The sequence below is a fragment of the Podarcis melisellensis genome (genome assembly GCF_964234715.1).
Source record: "Podarcis melisellensis genome assembly, chromosome: 9".
In the NCBI taxonomy this organism is placed as follows: domain Eukaryota; kingdom Metazoa; phylum Chordata; class Lepidosauria; order Squamata; family Lacertidae; genus Podarcis; species Podarcis melisellensis.
Window position 1 is genome coordinate 3,637,001 of NC_138541.1, and position 14,976 is coordinate 3,651,976.

At 46.6% G+C, this 14,976-nt stretch overlaps 1 protein-coding gene and 1 long non-coding RNA gene across 2 annotated transcripts in view; both read left to right on the forward strand.

Moving 5' to 3' along the window:
- LOC309377844 overlaps window positions 1-14,976 on the forward strand; it is a 79,522-nt gene that overhangs the window by 35,606 nt on the left and 28,940 nt on the right. The window lies entirely within an intron of this gene.
- CPXM1 (carboxypeptidase X, M14 family member 1) overlaps window positions 1-14,976 on the forward strand; it is a 28,785-nt gene that overhangs the window by 2,447 nt on the left and 11,362 nt on the right. Inside the window, exons 2-5 of the mRNA XM_081924935.1 lie at window positions 3,045-3,128; window positions 10,386-10,495; window positions 12,943-13,082; window positions 13,219-13,303. Coding sequence (XP_081781061.1) covers window positions 3,045-3,128; window positions 10,386-10,495; window positions 12,943-13,082; window positions 13,219-13,303 — 419 coding nt within the window. The remainder of the gene's footprint in view (window positions 1-3,044; window positions 3,129-10,385; window positions 10,496-12,942; window positions 13,083-13,218; window positions 13,304-14,976) is intronic.

Sequence of the window (14,976 nt, forward strand, 5' to 3'; positions counted from 1 at the left end):
ACGATGCTAATGTATTGGCATGACCGGCATGCCTTTATGGTGTTACGCAAGGGGTCTCCGTGTTATGTGGGGCACCTTTGCACAAACCGCAGGCGGTTTTGCAGTGTTTCGAGCTGACCTACCTGCTGCCTACTTTGCAATTCCTGGCAGTGCTAGGAGGGGAGTCGTGGCAGGCCGCCAAGAGCTGCAGGCATCGCGGTGCCAGGGGATGCCACCCTTCTGCTGACTCTGCATTTGCAAACTTGGCATGAGAACAGAAGGTGAAGCTGCCACAAGGAGGCTTCTGATGTAGCAGCTGCTACTCTCCACGCCTGGAAGCTGCCTTACACTGTTCCATTGGCCTATCTAGCCCAATAATGTCTACACTGACTGGCAGTGGTTTTTCAGACAGGGAGATATCGGGCATTGAACCCGGCACCTTCTTCATGCAGAGCAGATGATCTACCACTGACGTCTCCTCCAAGTGCCCTGATTTTCCTGGAATTACAGAAGCCATCCCGGTTTCTGACTTGATCCCATATATATGACCTTAATTTTTTTTTCATACGCAAAGCAGACATGGGCATAGCCGGGAGTGGGGGGGCAGCTGCCTTCCCCAAATCAAATAAACAAATAACAAATTTTCGCTCCATAAGACGCACTTGACCATAAGACGCACCTAGTTTTTAGAGGAGGAAGACAAGAACAAAAATATTCTGAACGAAACAGTGGATGTATGATTTTTGTGGTTCGTGCTGTGGCCACAGACACGATATGTGATTTGACGGTGCGTTTGGGGTAGCCCAGTGCAAATGTCCCAAGGATCCATGTGGATCTGTGCTTTGTAACCATGTTTTTGCGCCATTACGGCCCCACGAAACAGTGGATGCGTGATTTTTTGGTGCAGGCAAACCTAGACAGCATCTTAAAAAGCAGAGACATCACCTTGTCAACAAAGGTCCATATAGTAAAAGCTATTCCCAGTAGTGATGTATGGAAGTGAGAGCTGGACCATAAAGAAGGCTGATGGCTGAAGAGTTGATGCTTTTGAATTATGGTGCTGGAGGAGACTCTTGAGAGTCCCATGGACTGGAAGAAGATCCAGCCTCTCTATTCTGAAGGAAATCAGCCCTGAGTGCTCACTGGAAGGACAGATCCTGAAGCTGAGGCTCCAATACTTTGGCCACCTCATGAGAAGAGAAGACTCCCTGGGAAAGACCCTGATGCTGGGAAAGATGGAGGGCACAAGGAGAAGGGGATGACGGAGGACGAGATGGTGGGACAGTGTTCTCGAAGCTACCAGCATGAGTTTGACCAAACTGCGGGAGGCAGTGGAAGACAGGAGTGCCTGGCGTGCTCTGGTCCAGGGGGTCACGAAGAGGCGGACACGACTGAACGACTGAACAACAACAAACAACATAGCCATGGACATGCTATGTGATCTGTTGGTGGATTTGTGGTGACCCAATGCAAAAATCCTGAGAATCCATGTGGATCCGTGCTTTGTAACCACATTTTTGTGCCATTGCGGCCCCACGGAACAGTGGATGCGTGATTTTTTTGGTAACCAACTGACCAACTGTGTCTCAGAAGGGAGGCTGCATTCCTCGAAAGGCTTTCTCCCCTGCCTGATAGCTGGCTGGCAGGCTGGCTCTCTCCGCTCCAGGCTCCCACGCCACGCCTGGTGCTGCAGATGCAAGCTGGCTTCCTCGCTTCGCTTCGCCTCTCCGAAGGGGGTTGGTTGAAGGAAAGCGGCTGGATCTGATGGAGCTGAGCCAGAGAGCTGAGCTTGCACAGAGCAGGCACTGTTTGTGGGGGCCTCCTGCATCCTGTTCCACAGCGTGGGGCTGCAGGGCTGCTGGGGGTGTGGGAGGGAAGGTTTTGCCAGAGTAAGAAAGGAAAGCCTTTTCATTCGCATGCGTGCAAGGGGGGAAACTTCCTGCGCAGGATTTCAAGGTTCCACACTTATGCAGGAAGAATCAGCTTAAAAAATATATAGTCTGTTTGGGGGGGGCACTCCTGGCTTGACAGCAGGACGTGGGAAAAGGATCGAGGGGTTTTAGTAGACCACAAGATAAACATGAGTCAGCTGTGTGATGCAGCAGCAAAAAAAGCTAATGGTATTCTAGACAGCATCAACAGTAGTTTAAGGTCCAGATCAAGGGGAGTAATGTTGTTGTTGTTTACTTGTTTAGTCGTGTTCTTCTCTTCATGACCCCATGGACCAGAGCATGCCAGGCACTCCTGTCTTCCACTGCCTCCCACAGTTTGGTCAGACTCATGCTGGTAGTTTCGAGAACATTCTCCAACCATCTCGTCCTCTGTTGTCCTCTTCTCCTTGTGCCCTCCATCTTTCCCAGCATCAGGGTCTTTTCCAGGGAGTCTTCTCTTCTCTTACTTCCATGTTTTTGGTGTTTAAGAACCAAGGTGTTTGAGTACCAAGGTATGACTGTATATGAAGCCATTAACAACCTAGGGCCAGATTACCTGTGTGATCGCTTTGCCCAGCATGTGCCCACAGTGCCACTCCAGTCACTAAAAGGAGCCACTTCCTACCCATTCCACATTGGCAAGAATTCGATACTTTAAAGTGTGGCAGCACCTACACCTGGGAACTCCCTGCCACTTGATATCAGGCAGGTACCTTCACTGTATCCTTTTTGGTGCCTGCTAAAGGCATCCTTGCTTCGGCAAACCAGTCCAGATGTTTGAAAAGTTGGTGTGAGTTTTAAACTCCTTTTAGCCCGTTGTTATTTCAACTTAAATTGCTGCTCTTATTTTTCTTCTTATTCATAATGTAGTTTTCCCTTTTTTTGTAAACTGTTCTGAGAGATGGTTTCTGTATTTTTTCTTCTGTTTCTACAATGAAGCGGTGCATAAATATTTTGAACTACTACTAATAATAATAATAATAATAAATTATTTATACCCCACTCTTCCTGGTTTAAAAACGGGGCTCAGGGTGGCTAACAGCAAATATGAAACATTGATTAAAATGTGACTTAAAAACAGCATAAAACAGCATAAAACTAAACAAACAAACGTATGCCTTTGTCTTTCTCCAGTTGTGAAGAAGGTGGTGAAGAAGAAGGTGGTGAAGAAGAAAGTCAAACTTTCCCCCCAGGAAAGAGCTGCCAAAGAAGCCTCAGGTAAGCCATCTGCCATGGATGCTTTAGTTGAGATTCCTGTATTGCAGGGGGTTAGACTAGATTGTTAGCGGAGAAATCTGAGGGCTCCCTTGGACAAAAAAACAAGGACACCAGCCAGGAATACCAGAGCAAAACAGCAGCCAGTAGGCTTGGCCTTTATTGAAGACTGTCGCAGCAGGAACTCCCACCTGCCACAAGGTGGAACAAGATGGAAGCCCCAAACAAAAGAGCCCCCAAACTTTTATTAGCTGCTAATCCCCATGTTGGGATGCGGGTGGCGCTGTGGGTTAAACCACAGAGCCTAGGACTTGCCGATCAGAAGGTCGGCGGTTCGAATCCCCGCCACGGGGTGAGCTCCCATTGCTTGGTCCCTGCTCCTGCCAACCTAGCAGTTCGAAAGCACGTCTAAGTGCAAGTAGATAAATAGGTACCACTCCGGTGGGAAGGTAAACGGCGTTTCCATGCGCTGCTCTGGTTCGCCAGAAGCAGCTTAGTCATGCTGGCCACATGACTCGGAAGCTGTACGCCAGAGTCGGTCACGACTCAACCTAATGGTCAGGGGTCCCTTTACCTTAATCCCCATGTTACACCCCCCACCCCAAACTACATCACTAATACATCACTCATACATCATGGAAGGGGAGGTCTGGTGGCAGTAATCTGAGCATCCTGGACCCTGCCCCATGGTTCTCCTTACCCTCCACCAAACACCCATCAAGTGTAACAAAAGGGATATTTACATTTCCCTGTTTCCCAGCCAAATTAATCACACCCTTTTGTCTTCATCTGGGTTTGTTATTTATGGAATGTTTGTTATGTCTGGCACTCAGGTATCAGGATGCCAGGGATTATCACTCAGGCAGAGGGGCTGCTGAGTAGCTGAGCTCACATGTCTATATCTGAACTACCGTATTTCTGAAGTTTTCCCTGTAAGCCAGAACATAGATAGATTGATCAGTGAATTCTTACATTCTTACATTTCTTACATTTGGTATCATGCATTGTTGTTGTTGTTTGTTGTTTAGTCGTTTAGTCGTGTCCGACTCTCCGTGGCCCCCTGGACCACAGCAGACCAGGCACTTCTGTCTTCCACTGCCTCCCGCAGTTTTGGTCAGACTCATGTTTGTAGCTTCGAAGACACTATCCAACCATCTCGTCCTCTGTCGTCTCTTTCTCCTTGTGCCCTCCATCTTTCCCAACATCAGGGTCTTTTCCAGGGAGTCTTCTCTTCTCATGAGGTGGCCAAAGTATTGGAGCCTCAGCTTCACGATCTGTCCTTCCAGTTTGAGTGAGCACTCAGGGCTGATTTCCTTAAGAATGGATCGGTTTGTTCTTCTTGCAGTCCATGGGACTCTCAAGAGTCTCCTCCAGCACCATAATTCAAAAGCATCAATTCTTCCACGATCTGCCTTCTTTATGGTCCAGCTCTCACTTCGTGCATTACATTCTTACAATTCTTACATTTGGTATCGTGCAGCAGAGGCCCTTTGAATAGATAGGAAGAAACTGTGATGAAGTGTTTTGTGGGGACAAATCACAAAAGTCACAAAAGCGATTGTGCTGATTTTGGTGGTGGGCTGCATGGGCATGATATCTGCTGGAGGGGCAAACACCCACCCACCCCCAACCTATACATAAATTCCTGCAACATAGTTTCTAGCCCTTTTTCCAGAGCAGCCACAAGGCCAACGGCTGCGGCTTGTTGGTGGAGCCCAGAACCTCACGCAACACAAATGCTGCACATATAGGTCAGGCAAACAGACTCCCACCTGAACACACGCTACACACATCCATAGAAAACAGCAGCCGTCCCTTTAAGGCACTCTGGCAAGTGCATTCGCCCTGACTTTAAAACTTCTTACATAAAGGTGGCTTTGGATTTCCTGAGTTTCACAGGCCGGCCGGCTCAGGCTCCCTCCAGTTATCCTTGGAAAGCCGGCTCTGTTATTCTTTGCTCCAGGGAGGTTTGGAGGCTTCGTTTGGCATTGAGAGCTTGTGTGTCTTTGGCCGTGCCAGGCGAAACACTGGCAGGGAATGCACCCTCCCTGCTCCCTGGCATCGCCTCTGTAGATGTGCACATGCCAAGTTGGCTGGGAAAGGGGAAGGGTTCTTGCTGAGCTAGGAGCAAAGAGAAAAGGGACCATTCACACAACCCCAAGACACCCATGTCAGGGTAGAAATTTGTTGTTGTTCTTTAGTCGTTTAGTTGTGTCCGACTCTTCATGACCCCATTTACCAGAGCTCACCAGGCACTCCTGTCTTCCACTGCCTCCAGCAGTTTGATCAAACTCATGCTGGTAGCTTCGAGAACACTTTCCCACCATCTCGTCCTCTGTCGTCCCCTTCTCCTTGTGCCCTCCATCTTTCCCAACATCAGGGTCTTTTCCAGGGAGTCTTCTCTTCTCACAAGGTGGCCAAAGTATTGGAGTCTCAGCTTCAGGATCTGTCCTTCCAGTGAGCACTCAGGGCTGATTTCCTTCGGAATGGAGAGGTTCGATCTTCTTGCAGTCCATGGGACTCTCCAGAGTCTCCTCCAGCGCCATAATTCAAAAGCATCCATTCTTTGGCGATCAGCCTTCTTGATGGTCCAGCTCTCACTTCCATACATCACTACTGGGAAAACCATAGCTTTAACTATACAGACCTTTGTTGGCAAGGTGCTGTCTCTGCTTTTTAAGACATCACTTTGCCAACAAAGGCCCATATAGTTTAAGCTATGGTTTTCCCAGTAGTGATGTATGGAAGTGAGAGCTGGACCATAATTAGGCCCCTGAAACAGACGTTGGATATGCCTGCTGCAGAGGAATATTTGAAGTCACTGGAAGAGTCAAAATGCCGTACTTTTCGCTCTATAAGACGCACCAGACCACAAGACGCACCTAGTTTTTGGAGGAGGAAAACAAGAAAAAAAATATTCTGAATCTCAGAAGCCAGAACAGCAAGAAGGATCGCTGCGCAGTGAAAGCAGCAATCCCTCTTGCTGTTCTGGCTTCTGGGATAGCTGCGCAGCCTGCATTCGCTCCATAAGATGCACACACATTTCCCCTTACTTTTTAGGAGGGAAAAAGTGAGTCTTATAGAGCAAAAAATACAGTAGCTTCAGGATTGCTCTCCTATACTATTTCAGACACATGGTTTATATACTTACGTATGTGTTTGCCTTGTAACTTTATGAACATATGATTTATATATATGAGACCTTAGAATTCCTATAGCAGATGCGGGGACAGACGGACAACAAGGCTCCTGCGTCTTTAAGAGTTGTGCAACACCCAGAGTTGTGCATGGCTTTGCCCAAGGAACATCTGCTCACGTGACTGGGCTGGTCAGGGTGCAGGATTCCTTGCCAGCTGGAAAAGTCAGCTGACTGCACAATTGGCTCTGAGCACAGACTGTGCGGCAGAATTTGGATTTCATTTTATTGGTGGCGGAGGCAGACTGGGAAACAGGGAGGCGAGAGGGGTGCGTGAAGCTAATTCCCCTCCGGTTTTGGCATTTGGAAGAGTTTCAGAAAAGGGGGAAAGTTTCAACATTTTGAGGCTTTTCAGTTTGGAGAGTGAGAGGTGAAATAGAATAAGAGAAAAGTTAGTATAACTTTTAAAAGTGCCACGTGAGCGAGATGAATAAACACCCAGCAATAAAAGATAATGGAAGAAGATTTATGCCAGCAAATTATTTGTCAACAGTGGCGTAGCGTGGGTTGTCAGCACCCGGGGCAAGGCAAGTAATTTGCACCCCCTAACCTGTGGATTTGCGCCCCCTAACCCGTGGATTTGCGCCCCCTAACCCCTAACCCCCAGATGTTGCGCCCGGTGAGGCCGGCCCCCCTGCACCCCCCACGCTACGCCACTATTTGTCAAAATTACGAATACCTAAATACAGACGGTCATTTGCCCTCGCTAGATTCAACGTGCTGCCACCTGCCTTATTGCAGGGCAGATTTGAGGCTAAACCATACGCTGAACAAGTCTGCCCCTGTGGCTTGATGGAGGTAGAAACTGTCTCTCATGCCTTGTTATGCTGCCGTTTCTACGGGGATATACGCTCGATATTTATCACCCCTGCTATGCAAAAATCTCCAGATGAATCCGAACGTCAATGTCTAAAATCCCTGGTAGAGGACAAGGATCCTGAGATCATGTTAAGGGTAGCCAAATTCTGTGCAATTGCCATAAAACATAGGGAACAAGCTGTGCTATCTTAATGATTAAGGTTTTAAATGATAATTTTAGGTTATATGTTAGTGACTAAGTTTTAATTTATATATATATTTAACTGTTGCTATATCTGTATTGTCCCTGTTATACCAAATAGCAAATTCAAATGTATCCCTATCGTGTTTTATGACTTCCTTGATATTGTATGTGGGCTGGAACTGGTCTGTGACCGAAATAATAAAATTCATTCAACTTTTAAAAGTCATTTGTAATAAGATGAAGATTTTAAAATTGGATTATTAAGTATATAAGGTTTTATGGACATGCATGAGCAAGTATATTATAATGGAACCAAGAGGGGAAGTGAAGGGAAGTTGACCAAAAAATTATGGTTTAATTTGGATATGATCTCCCTCCCCCGGTTTTACTTCTTCTTCATTTTGTTATATTTGGGGGGGGAAATGGAAAATCAAGACTTTGGCCACCTCATGAGAAGAGAAGACTCTGGAAAAGAGTGCCTGGCGTGCTCTGATCTATGGGGTCATGACTAAACAACTACAACAATCCCTCAACAACTTCAATCCTAAAAAAGCTCAACAACTTTGGTGTAAAATCATAAAAAAGATCAACGACTTCAATCCTAAAAACAGGTTAATAACTTTGGTCAGCCCTTTGGTCTGCCCTCACGGCCCTTCACTTCATCAAATCTGGCCCTCTTTAAAAAAAGTTTGGACACCACTGCAAATGGGGAGGCAAATGGGGAAAGCCTTCCCATTGTCTTTTTGCTCACAAGTCCTGTCTCAAGGGTGTATTTGTGTGAGTATTTAGCATCTTGGCCAGGCTGCCCAGGTAATGCAATCAGTGACCATTATCAGGTATCCTGGCAGGCAGGATTTCTGCTGGAGACCGCCTCCTTCTGTGATGTATGTAAGATGTTTTGAGGGGAGGTCTTGGGCTACAGGGTGGGCAGTTTCAAAAGTCTATATAAGGGCTTGCACACCATTGTTTGCGGTTCCTCTCCTCCCTCCCGGAGTGGGGTGAGCAGGGGACCCTGTTGCAACAGTTTAATAAAGATCAGGCTTACTAGCTGCTTTGCTTCTCAATATTCTCTGGTTGGCCTCTGTTATTTTCTCCTACCAATAGAGAACCCACTTAAGGACTCTATAGGGGTTCTTGGATAACCCATAAGGGAAAAGGAGAGGGTTTTTTCTATAACACATCCATGCACACTCACACCCCAAATCCTGGCGCCCACATGCCTCTTGATTGCTTCAGTCTGCTTGTTCTGCACAAATAATCTCCTGGCTGCTGTGGAGAAGCGCAAGGGGGGAGGGAGACCCACTTTCAAAGAGTGCAGTCAGGCTTCTCATCGGCTTAAGCCGATGCTGTGCTCTGGTGCTTTTGACTCATCCAAGAGACTCATAGAAGAAACAGCGGTGTGGTTTCAGCGGCCCCTTACAATTGCAGGCTCCCACAGAGACAGGCAGGAGCAAACCCCTCCGCTCAATTTCTTTCGCATGGGCTTGGATTTCAACTTATTTCTCTTCCCAGTGGAGAGACATCAAATTTACCAATTGCAGACACTGGCCTGTGAGCGCTCCAATTGGAGAACAGCCATTACCAAAGGTGTCGTGGGTTTTGAAGACACTCGAACTCAGGACAAAAGGGAGAAACGCACTAAGAGGAAGGCACATTTGGCAAACCCTCACCGTGATCAACTCCTGCCCAGAAACCAATGTCCCCACTGGGGAAGGATGTGTGGATCCAGAATTGGCCTCCATAGTCACTTACGGACTCACTGTTAAGACCATGTTTATGGAAGACAAGATAGATAGATGATAGATAGATAGATAGATATAGATAGATGATAGATGATAGATAGATGATAGATAGATAGATAGATAGATAGATAGATAGATAGATAGACAGATGATAGATAGATTAGATAGATAGATAGATAGATGATAGATAGATGATAGATAGATAGATAGATAGATAGATAGATAGATAGATAGATAGATAGAGATAGATAGATAGATAGATAGATAGATAGATAGATAGATAGATAGATAGATAGATGATAGATATAGATAGATAGATAGATAGATAGATAGATAGATAGATAGATAGATGATAGATAGATAGATAGATAGATAGATAGATAGATAGATAGATAGATAGATGATAGAGATAGATAGATAGATAGATAGATAGATAGATAGATAGATAGATAGATAGATAGATAGATAGATAGATAGATGATAGATAGATGATATATAGATAGATAGATAGATAGATAGATAGATAGATAGATAGATAGATAGATAGATAGATATAGATAGATGATAGATAGATAGATAGATAGATAGATAGATAGATAGATAGATAGATAGATAGATAGAGATAGATAGATAGATAGATAGATAGATAGATAGATAGATAGATAGATAGATAGAGATAGATAGATGATAGATAGATAGATAGATGATAGATATAGATAGATAGATGATAGATAGATAGATAGATAGATAGATAGATAGATAGATAGATGATAGATATAGATAGATAGAGAGATAGAGAGAGAGAGAGAGAGAGAGAGAGAGAGATGCTAGATAGATAGATGATAGATAGATAGATAGATAGATAGATAGATAGATAGATAGATAGAGATAGATAGATGATAGATAGATAGATAGATGATAGATAGATGATAGATAGATAGATAGATAGATAGATAGATAGATAGATAGATAGATATAGATAGATGATAGATACACACACACACATACTGTATATATTTATTAGTTTTTTAACATATCATTTTCAACAGTAATTAAACATACTTTTACATCTTATTCAATTTTTTTGACTTCCATCAGTCCTGTCTGAAAATTTTCCACTCTAATCTCTTAGTATGCATTTCTTGTTTTCCCTATTACATTTCAAACTCATAACCAATATCTCTATCTTTTCCTACTTTGTAACACTTCCTATATTTCATTTGGGAAGAAGTCCTCATATCTCGAGAATTTTGTTGATTCCCCCCCCCCCATCTTCCATCTCACTCTCCTCCTCCTCTTCCTCTCCCATTTCTTACCAGAATGCCCCCCGCTGGGCCTCGAGTCTCTGAGGGTGAAGGACTTCCAGCTCCGGGCTTCTAGCTACAAGCGCATGGGCCTCGGACCCCATCGTGGGAGACTCAACATACAGGTGAACACACACAGCTTGCAGTGCCCTCATCCACCAACAGGAGGAGCAGTTGGGGGAGAGCAAGGTGGGCTGGGTGCAGGTCTCTGGCTTGTGACATCACACATCGCAGGAGGGCAGAGTTGCTCTTGTGTTTGGGCTAGGGGTGTAGCATGGCCCCGGGCGCACAATTTTTGAGCGGGCACAAACCAGGTGCCCATGCACACCTGGTCTCCTCCCCACCCACCAAGGGCCGTGTCGGCCAGCCGGGCTTCCTCTTGTGCAGGCAGGCAGGAAAAATAGAATAGAATAGAACAAAATTTATTATTTATACCCCGCCCATCTGACTGGGTTTCCCCAGCCATCCTGGGCAGCTTCCAACAAAGTATGAAAATACAGTAGTCTGTTAAACATTAAAAGCTTCCCTAAAGAAGGCTGCCTTCAGATGTCTTCTAAAAATCTGGTAGTTTTTCTTCTCTTTGACATCTGGTGGGAGGGTGTTCCACAGGGCGGGTGCCACCACTGAGAAGGCCCTCTGCCTGGTTCCCTGTAACTTGGCTTCTCACAGTGAGGGAACCGCCAGAAGGCCCTCGGCGTTGGACCTCAGTGTCCGGGCAGAACGAGGGGGGTGGAGACGCTCCTTCAGGTATGAGGCCGTTTAGGGCTTTCAAGGTCAGCACCAACACTTTGAATTGTGCTCGGAAACGTACTGGGAGCCAATGTAGGTCTTTCAAGACTGGTGTTATATGGTCTCAGCGGCAGCTTCCAGTCACCAGTCTGGCTGCCACATTCTGGATTAATTGCAGTTTCCGGGTCACCTTCAAAGGTAGCCCCACGTAGAGTGCATTGCAGTAGTCCAAGCGAGAGATAACCAGAGCATGCACCACTCTGGTGAGACAGTCTGCAGGCAGGGAGGGTCTCAGCCTGCATACCAAATGGAGCTGGTAAACAGATGCCCTGGACACAGAATTGACCTGTGCCTCCATGGACAGCTGTGAGTCCAGAATGACTCCCAGACTCCGCACCTGGTCCTTCAGGGGCACAGTTACCTCATTCAGGACCAGGGAGTCTTCCACACCCGCCCACCTCCTGTCCCCCCAAAGCAGTACTTTTATCTTGTCAGGATTCAACCTCAGTCTGTTAGCCACCATCCATCCTCCAACTGCCTCCAGGCACTCACACAGGACCTTCACCGCCTTCACTGGTTCTGATTTGAAAGAGAGGTAGAGCTGGGTATCATCCGCATACTGATGAACACCCAGCCCAAACCCCCTGATGATCTCTTCCAGCATGGCTCTGCTTTGCTCCCATGGGGGTGGGGCCACATTGGCAGAGAGGGATGGACTAGGGCCCCTCCCTGCCGAGTGCCACCCCGGGTGCCAGCAAACAATGTTTTGGGTCCAGCTTCCGAGCTTCCCACGGACCCCTGGTGTTCTTTTCCTTAGTGGGTTGTGCATACTGCAATTTTTAAGAATGCTTTTTATAGGGTCGGGGGCATTGGGGATGAGTTTGTGGAACCAAGGGGGTGGTGGCCCGCGAAAGTTTGGGGACCACTGCCATAAATGATGCCAAACAATTAAACCCCTGTGTTGCAAACAATTATCAGTAATATCCAAGGCAATACGATGACCCAAGTGGTTACATAATTTTATGACCACTGCTCCATAGACGGGTTTATGAAGCATTTCTGTATCCTTCTGCTGTGCTGAAGAAGAATTCTATGAAACAGGGGATATATCTGGAATCACTGTTCACTACATCTGTTTGCAGACCACTTTGGCAGCGTTGGACGTCATAAAACAAAGCTTTACGGCTTGTTTTCACCAGATAAGAATCTGACCCATTGCTTCTTTCAGACACTTTCATAGTCTACAAAGACTTTCAGAGACTTATAAGACTTATGTCTATTTGGTTCTATGTTTTCAAGAGAATCTATCGAGAATGCACATTTTGTGACTTTCAGAGATTTATAAGATTTCTGTTTATTTGGTTTTTCATATTGTTCAATGTTCCGTATAGATTATATAAAGAGTTTATATTGATATTGCGTTGTTGTGCTTGGTCATCGTGTTGCCTTGGATATTACTGATAATTGCTTGCAACACAGGGGTTTAATTGTTTGGTCACTTATAGAAGATGCCAAGCCAGATGAACCCATGGGATGACTCAGAGTAAGCTAGCGCAACCCAGGAATATTGCACCGGTTTAGAGCATCCTGGCTCGCAACACAGACTGTGTGCATTTGCAACATTGCTTGCAAGATTGCAGAGGAACCCGGAGTGTGCCTCTCAGTTCCAGTGGTGCCACTAAATGTGTTGTTGCAATTGTATGGCTGGCCCCTGTCACACATACACCCTTCCTGCCGGTGCAGCTGCCAGAACCCAATCTCTGCTCTCAGCAAAAGACTCCTTTGATTGCATCCTTTGTCCTCAGCCAAAACTCCAACTCATCTCTGCTTTCCTCTGCTCTAGTCCGGCATCAACGATGGCGATTTCTACGACGGCGGCTGGTGCGCTGGGCATGAGAACAAGAACCAATGGCTGGAGGTGGATGCCCGGCAGCCGACCCGTTTCACCGGGGTCATCACACAAGGCCTGAACTCCATTTGGACGTAAGCCCCGGATGTTTCCCCATGAGCGAATGTGGACCTTGGGCTGAAAGGGATTCCAAGGGCTTCATTAGGTTCCCCGCCCCCAATTAATTGACCTTTGTGCATTTCCATCTTCAGTCTGCTTTTCTACCACCAGATATGACTGGGTGACGTCGTATAAGATCCAGTTCAGCAACGACACTCACAGCTGGCAGCCATGCATGAATGGGAGTGAGGAGATGGTGAGTCCATTTGGATCCTCAGGGGTCCTGGATGAGATGCCAGGCTCTCCAATTGCCTGGGCCTAGAATCCCTGGCTCTCTCTGATTGGCTGGACTTGGTGATGCCAGGCTCTCTAATAGGCTGGACTTGGGGTGCCGGGGTCTCTGATTGGCTGGGCTTGGGGTGCCGGGCTCTCTGATTGGCTGGACTTGGGGTGCCGGGGTCTCTGATTGGCCGGACTTGGGGTGCCAGGCTCTCCAGTTGGCTGGACTTTAGGTGCTGGGCTTTTCGATTGGCTGGACTTACGATGCCAGTTTCTCTGGTATCAGTTGAGTATCCAAGAGTTTGGGTGCCACCACAAAGAAGACCTGACTCTCAGCCACCATCACCCACTTTAACTGCAGAGAGCAGTGAGCAGCCAAAGAATGGGCTTTATAGATGACAACCCTCACAAATGGGCAGACTGGCCTAGGAGCAGGCACCCTTGAGAAAACCTAAATCCCAAGCCAGAAAAGCTGTGAGTCTGAATCAGTAGATTAATCAACTCAAAAGCTTTGGTTGATTAAATTGGTGGGGCTCTGAGTTAAGGATCTGCTTGCTTGCTTGCTATATTAGTTCTTGTGTGTTGTTTTAATAGTACAGCATGAGACTCTTAGAGTCATGGGTTCAAGTCCCAAGTTGGACAAGAGTCCCGCATTGCAGCGGGTTGTCCTAGATGAACCTCGTGGTTGCTTCCGGTTCTATGTCTTTTCTTGCTAACCAAGATGCCCTTAGGGCACTGCCTGAACTTTGTCAAGCTTTCCTTGGAGGTCATAAGACATAGAAACTCCTTTTCTTCTTCTTATAACTGCAGTGGTTGCTGCGATTCTCAGAATCCCTTACCCTGTCCAAATTCTGGCACTTCTTCTGCAAGGCTGGCAATGCACACATCGCCGTGTATACATAACCTGAAGTGTTCCATGTGGCCTTTTCGGCATTAAGAGCTACCCTCCGTCCTTAAGAAGCAAATGAACAATAGTTTGACTGAGCTGGGTCTTGGCACCAGGGCAGCCTCAGAGATCCAAACCTGGGTCTTGTGCCAGGATGATGTGCCAAGCCAACCAAAGGGAAATCAAGGGCCTCTGTGCCCCTTTGCCAAAGGAAACCAGGGGCCTCACTGCCTCCCTTTAGGGAGGGAGCTGTAGCTCAGCGGCAGAACATCTGCTTGGCATGCAGAACATCTCAAGTTCATTACCCACTGGCACCTTCGGCAGAGAGAGTCCTGTCCGAAATCTTGGAGAGCTGCTGCCAGTCAGTGTAGGGAATGCTGTATTACAGGGACACCTGGCTGAAGCCCTGGAAATGTGCAGGAGCACCTCCCCTTGCATGCACAAGGCCCCGGGTTCAAGATACGATCACACATTGCTGCTTGCACTGAGCTGGTGCCCTCCAGCTGTGTCAAACTACAAAGCTGTTCCAGAGAACCAGACTCATTGCTTAATTTCTAGGGGTCTTAGTCGGACCACAGGCTTAACACGAGTCCACAGTGCCATGCAGCAACAAAAAAAAAGCTAATGCTATTCTAGGTTGCATCAACAGAAGTCTGGAACATAGGTCTGGAGACCAAGCCTTATGAGGAACGGTTGAAGGACCTGGGTATGTTTAACCTGGAAAATAATAATAATAATAAATTTTATTTATACCCCGCTCTCCC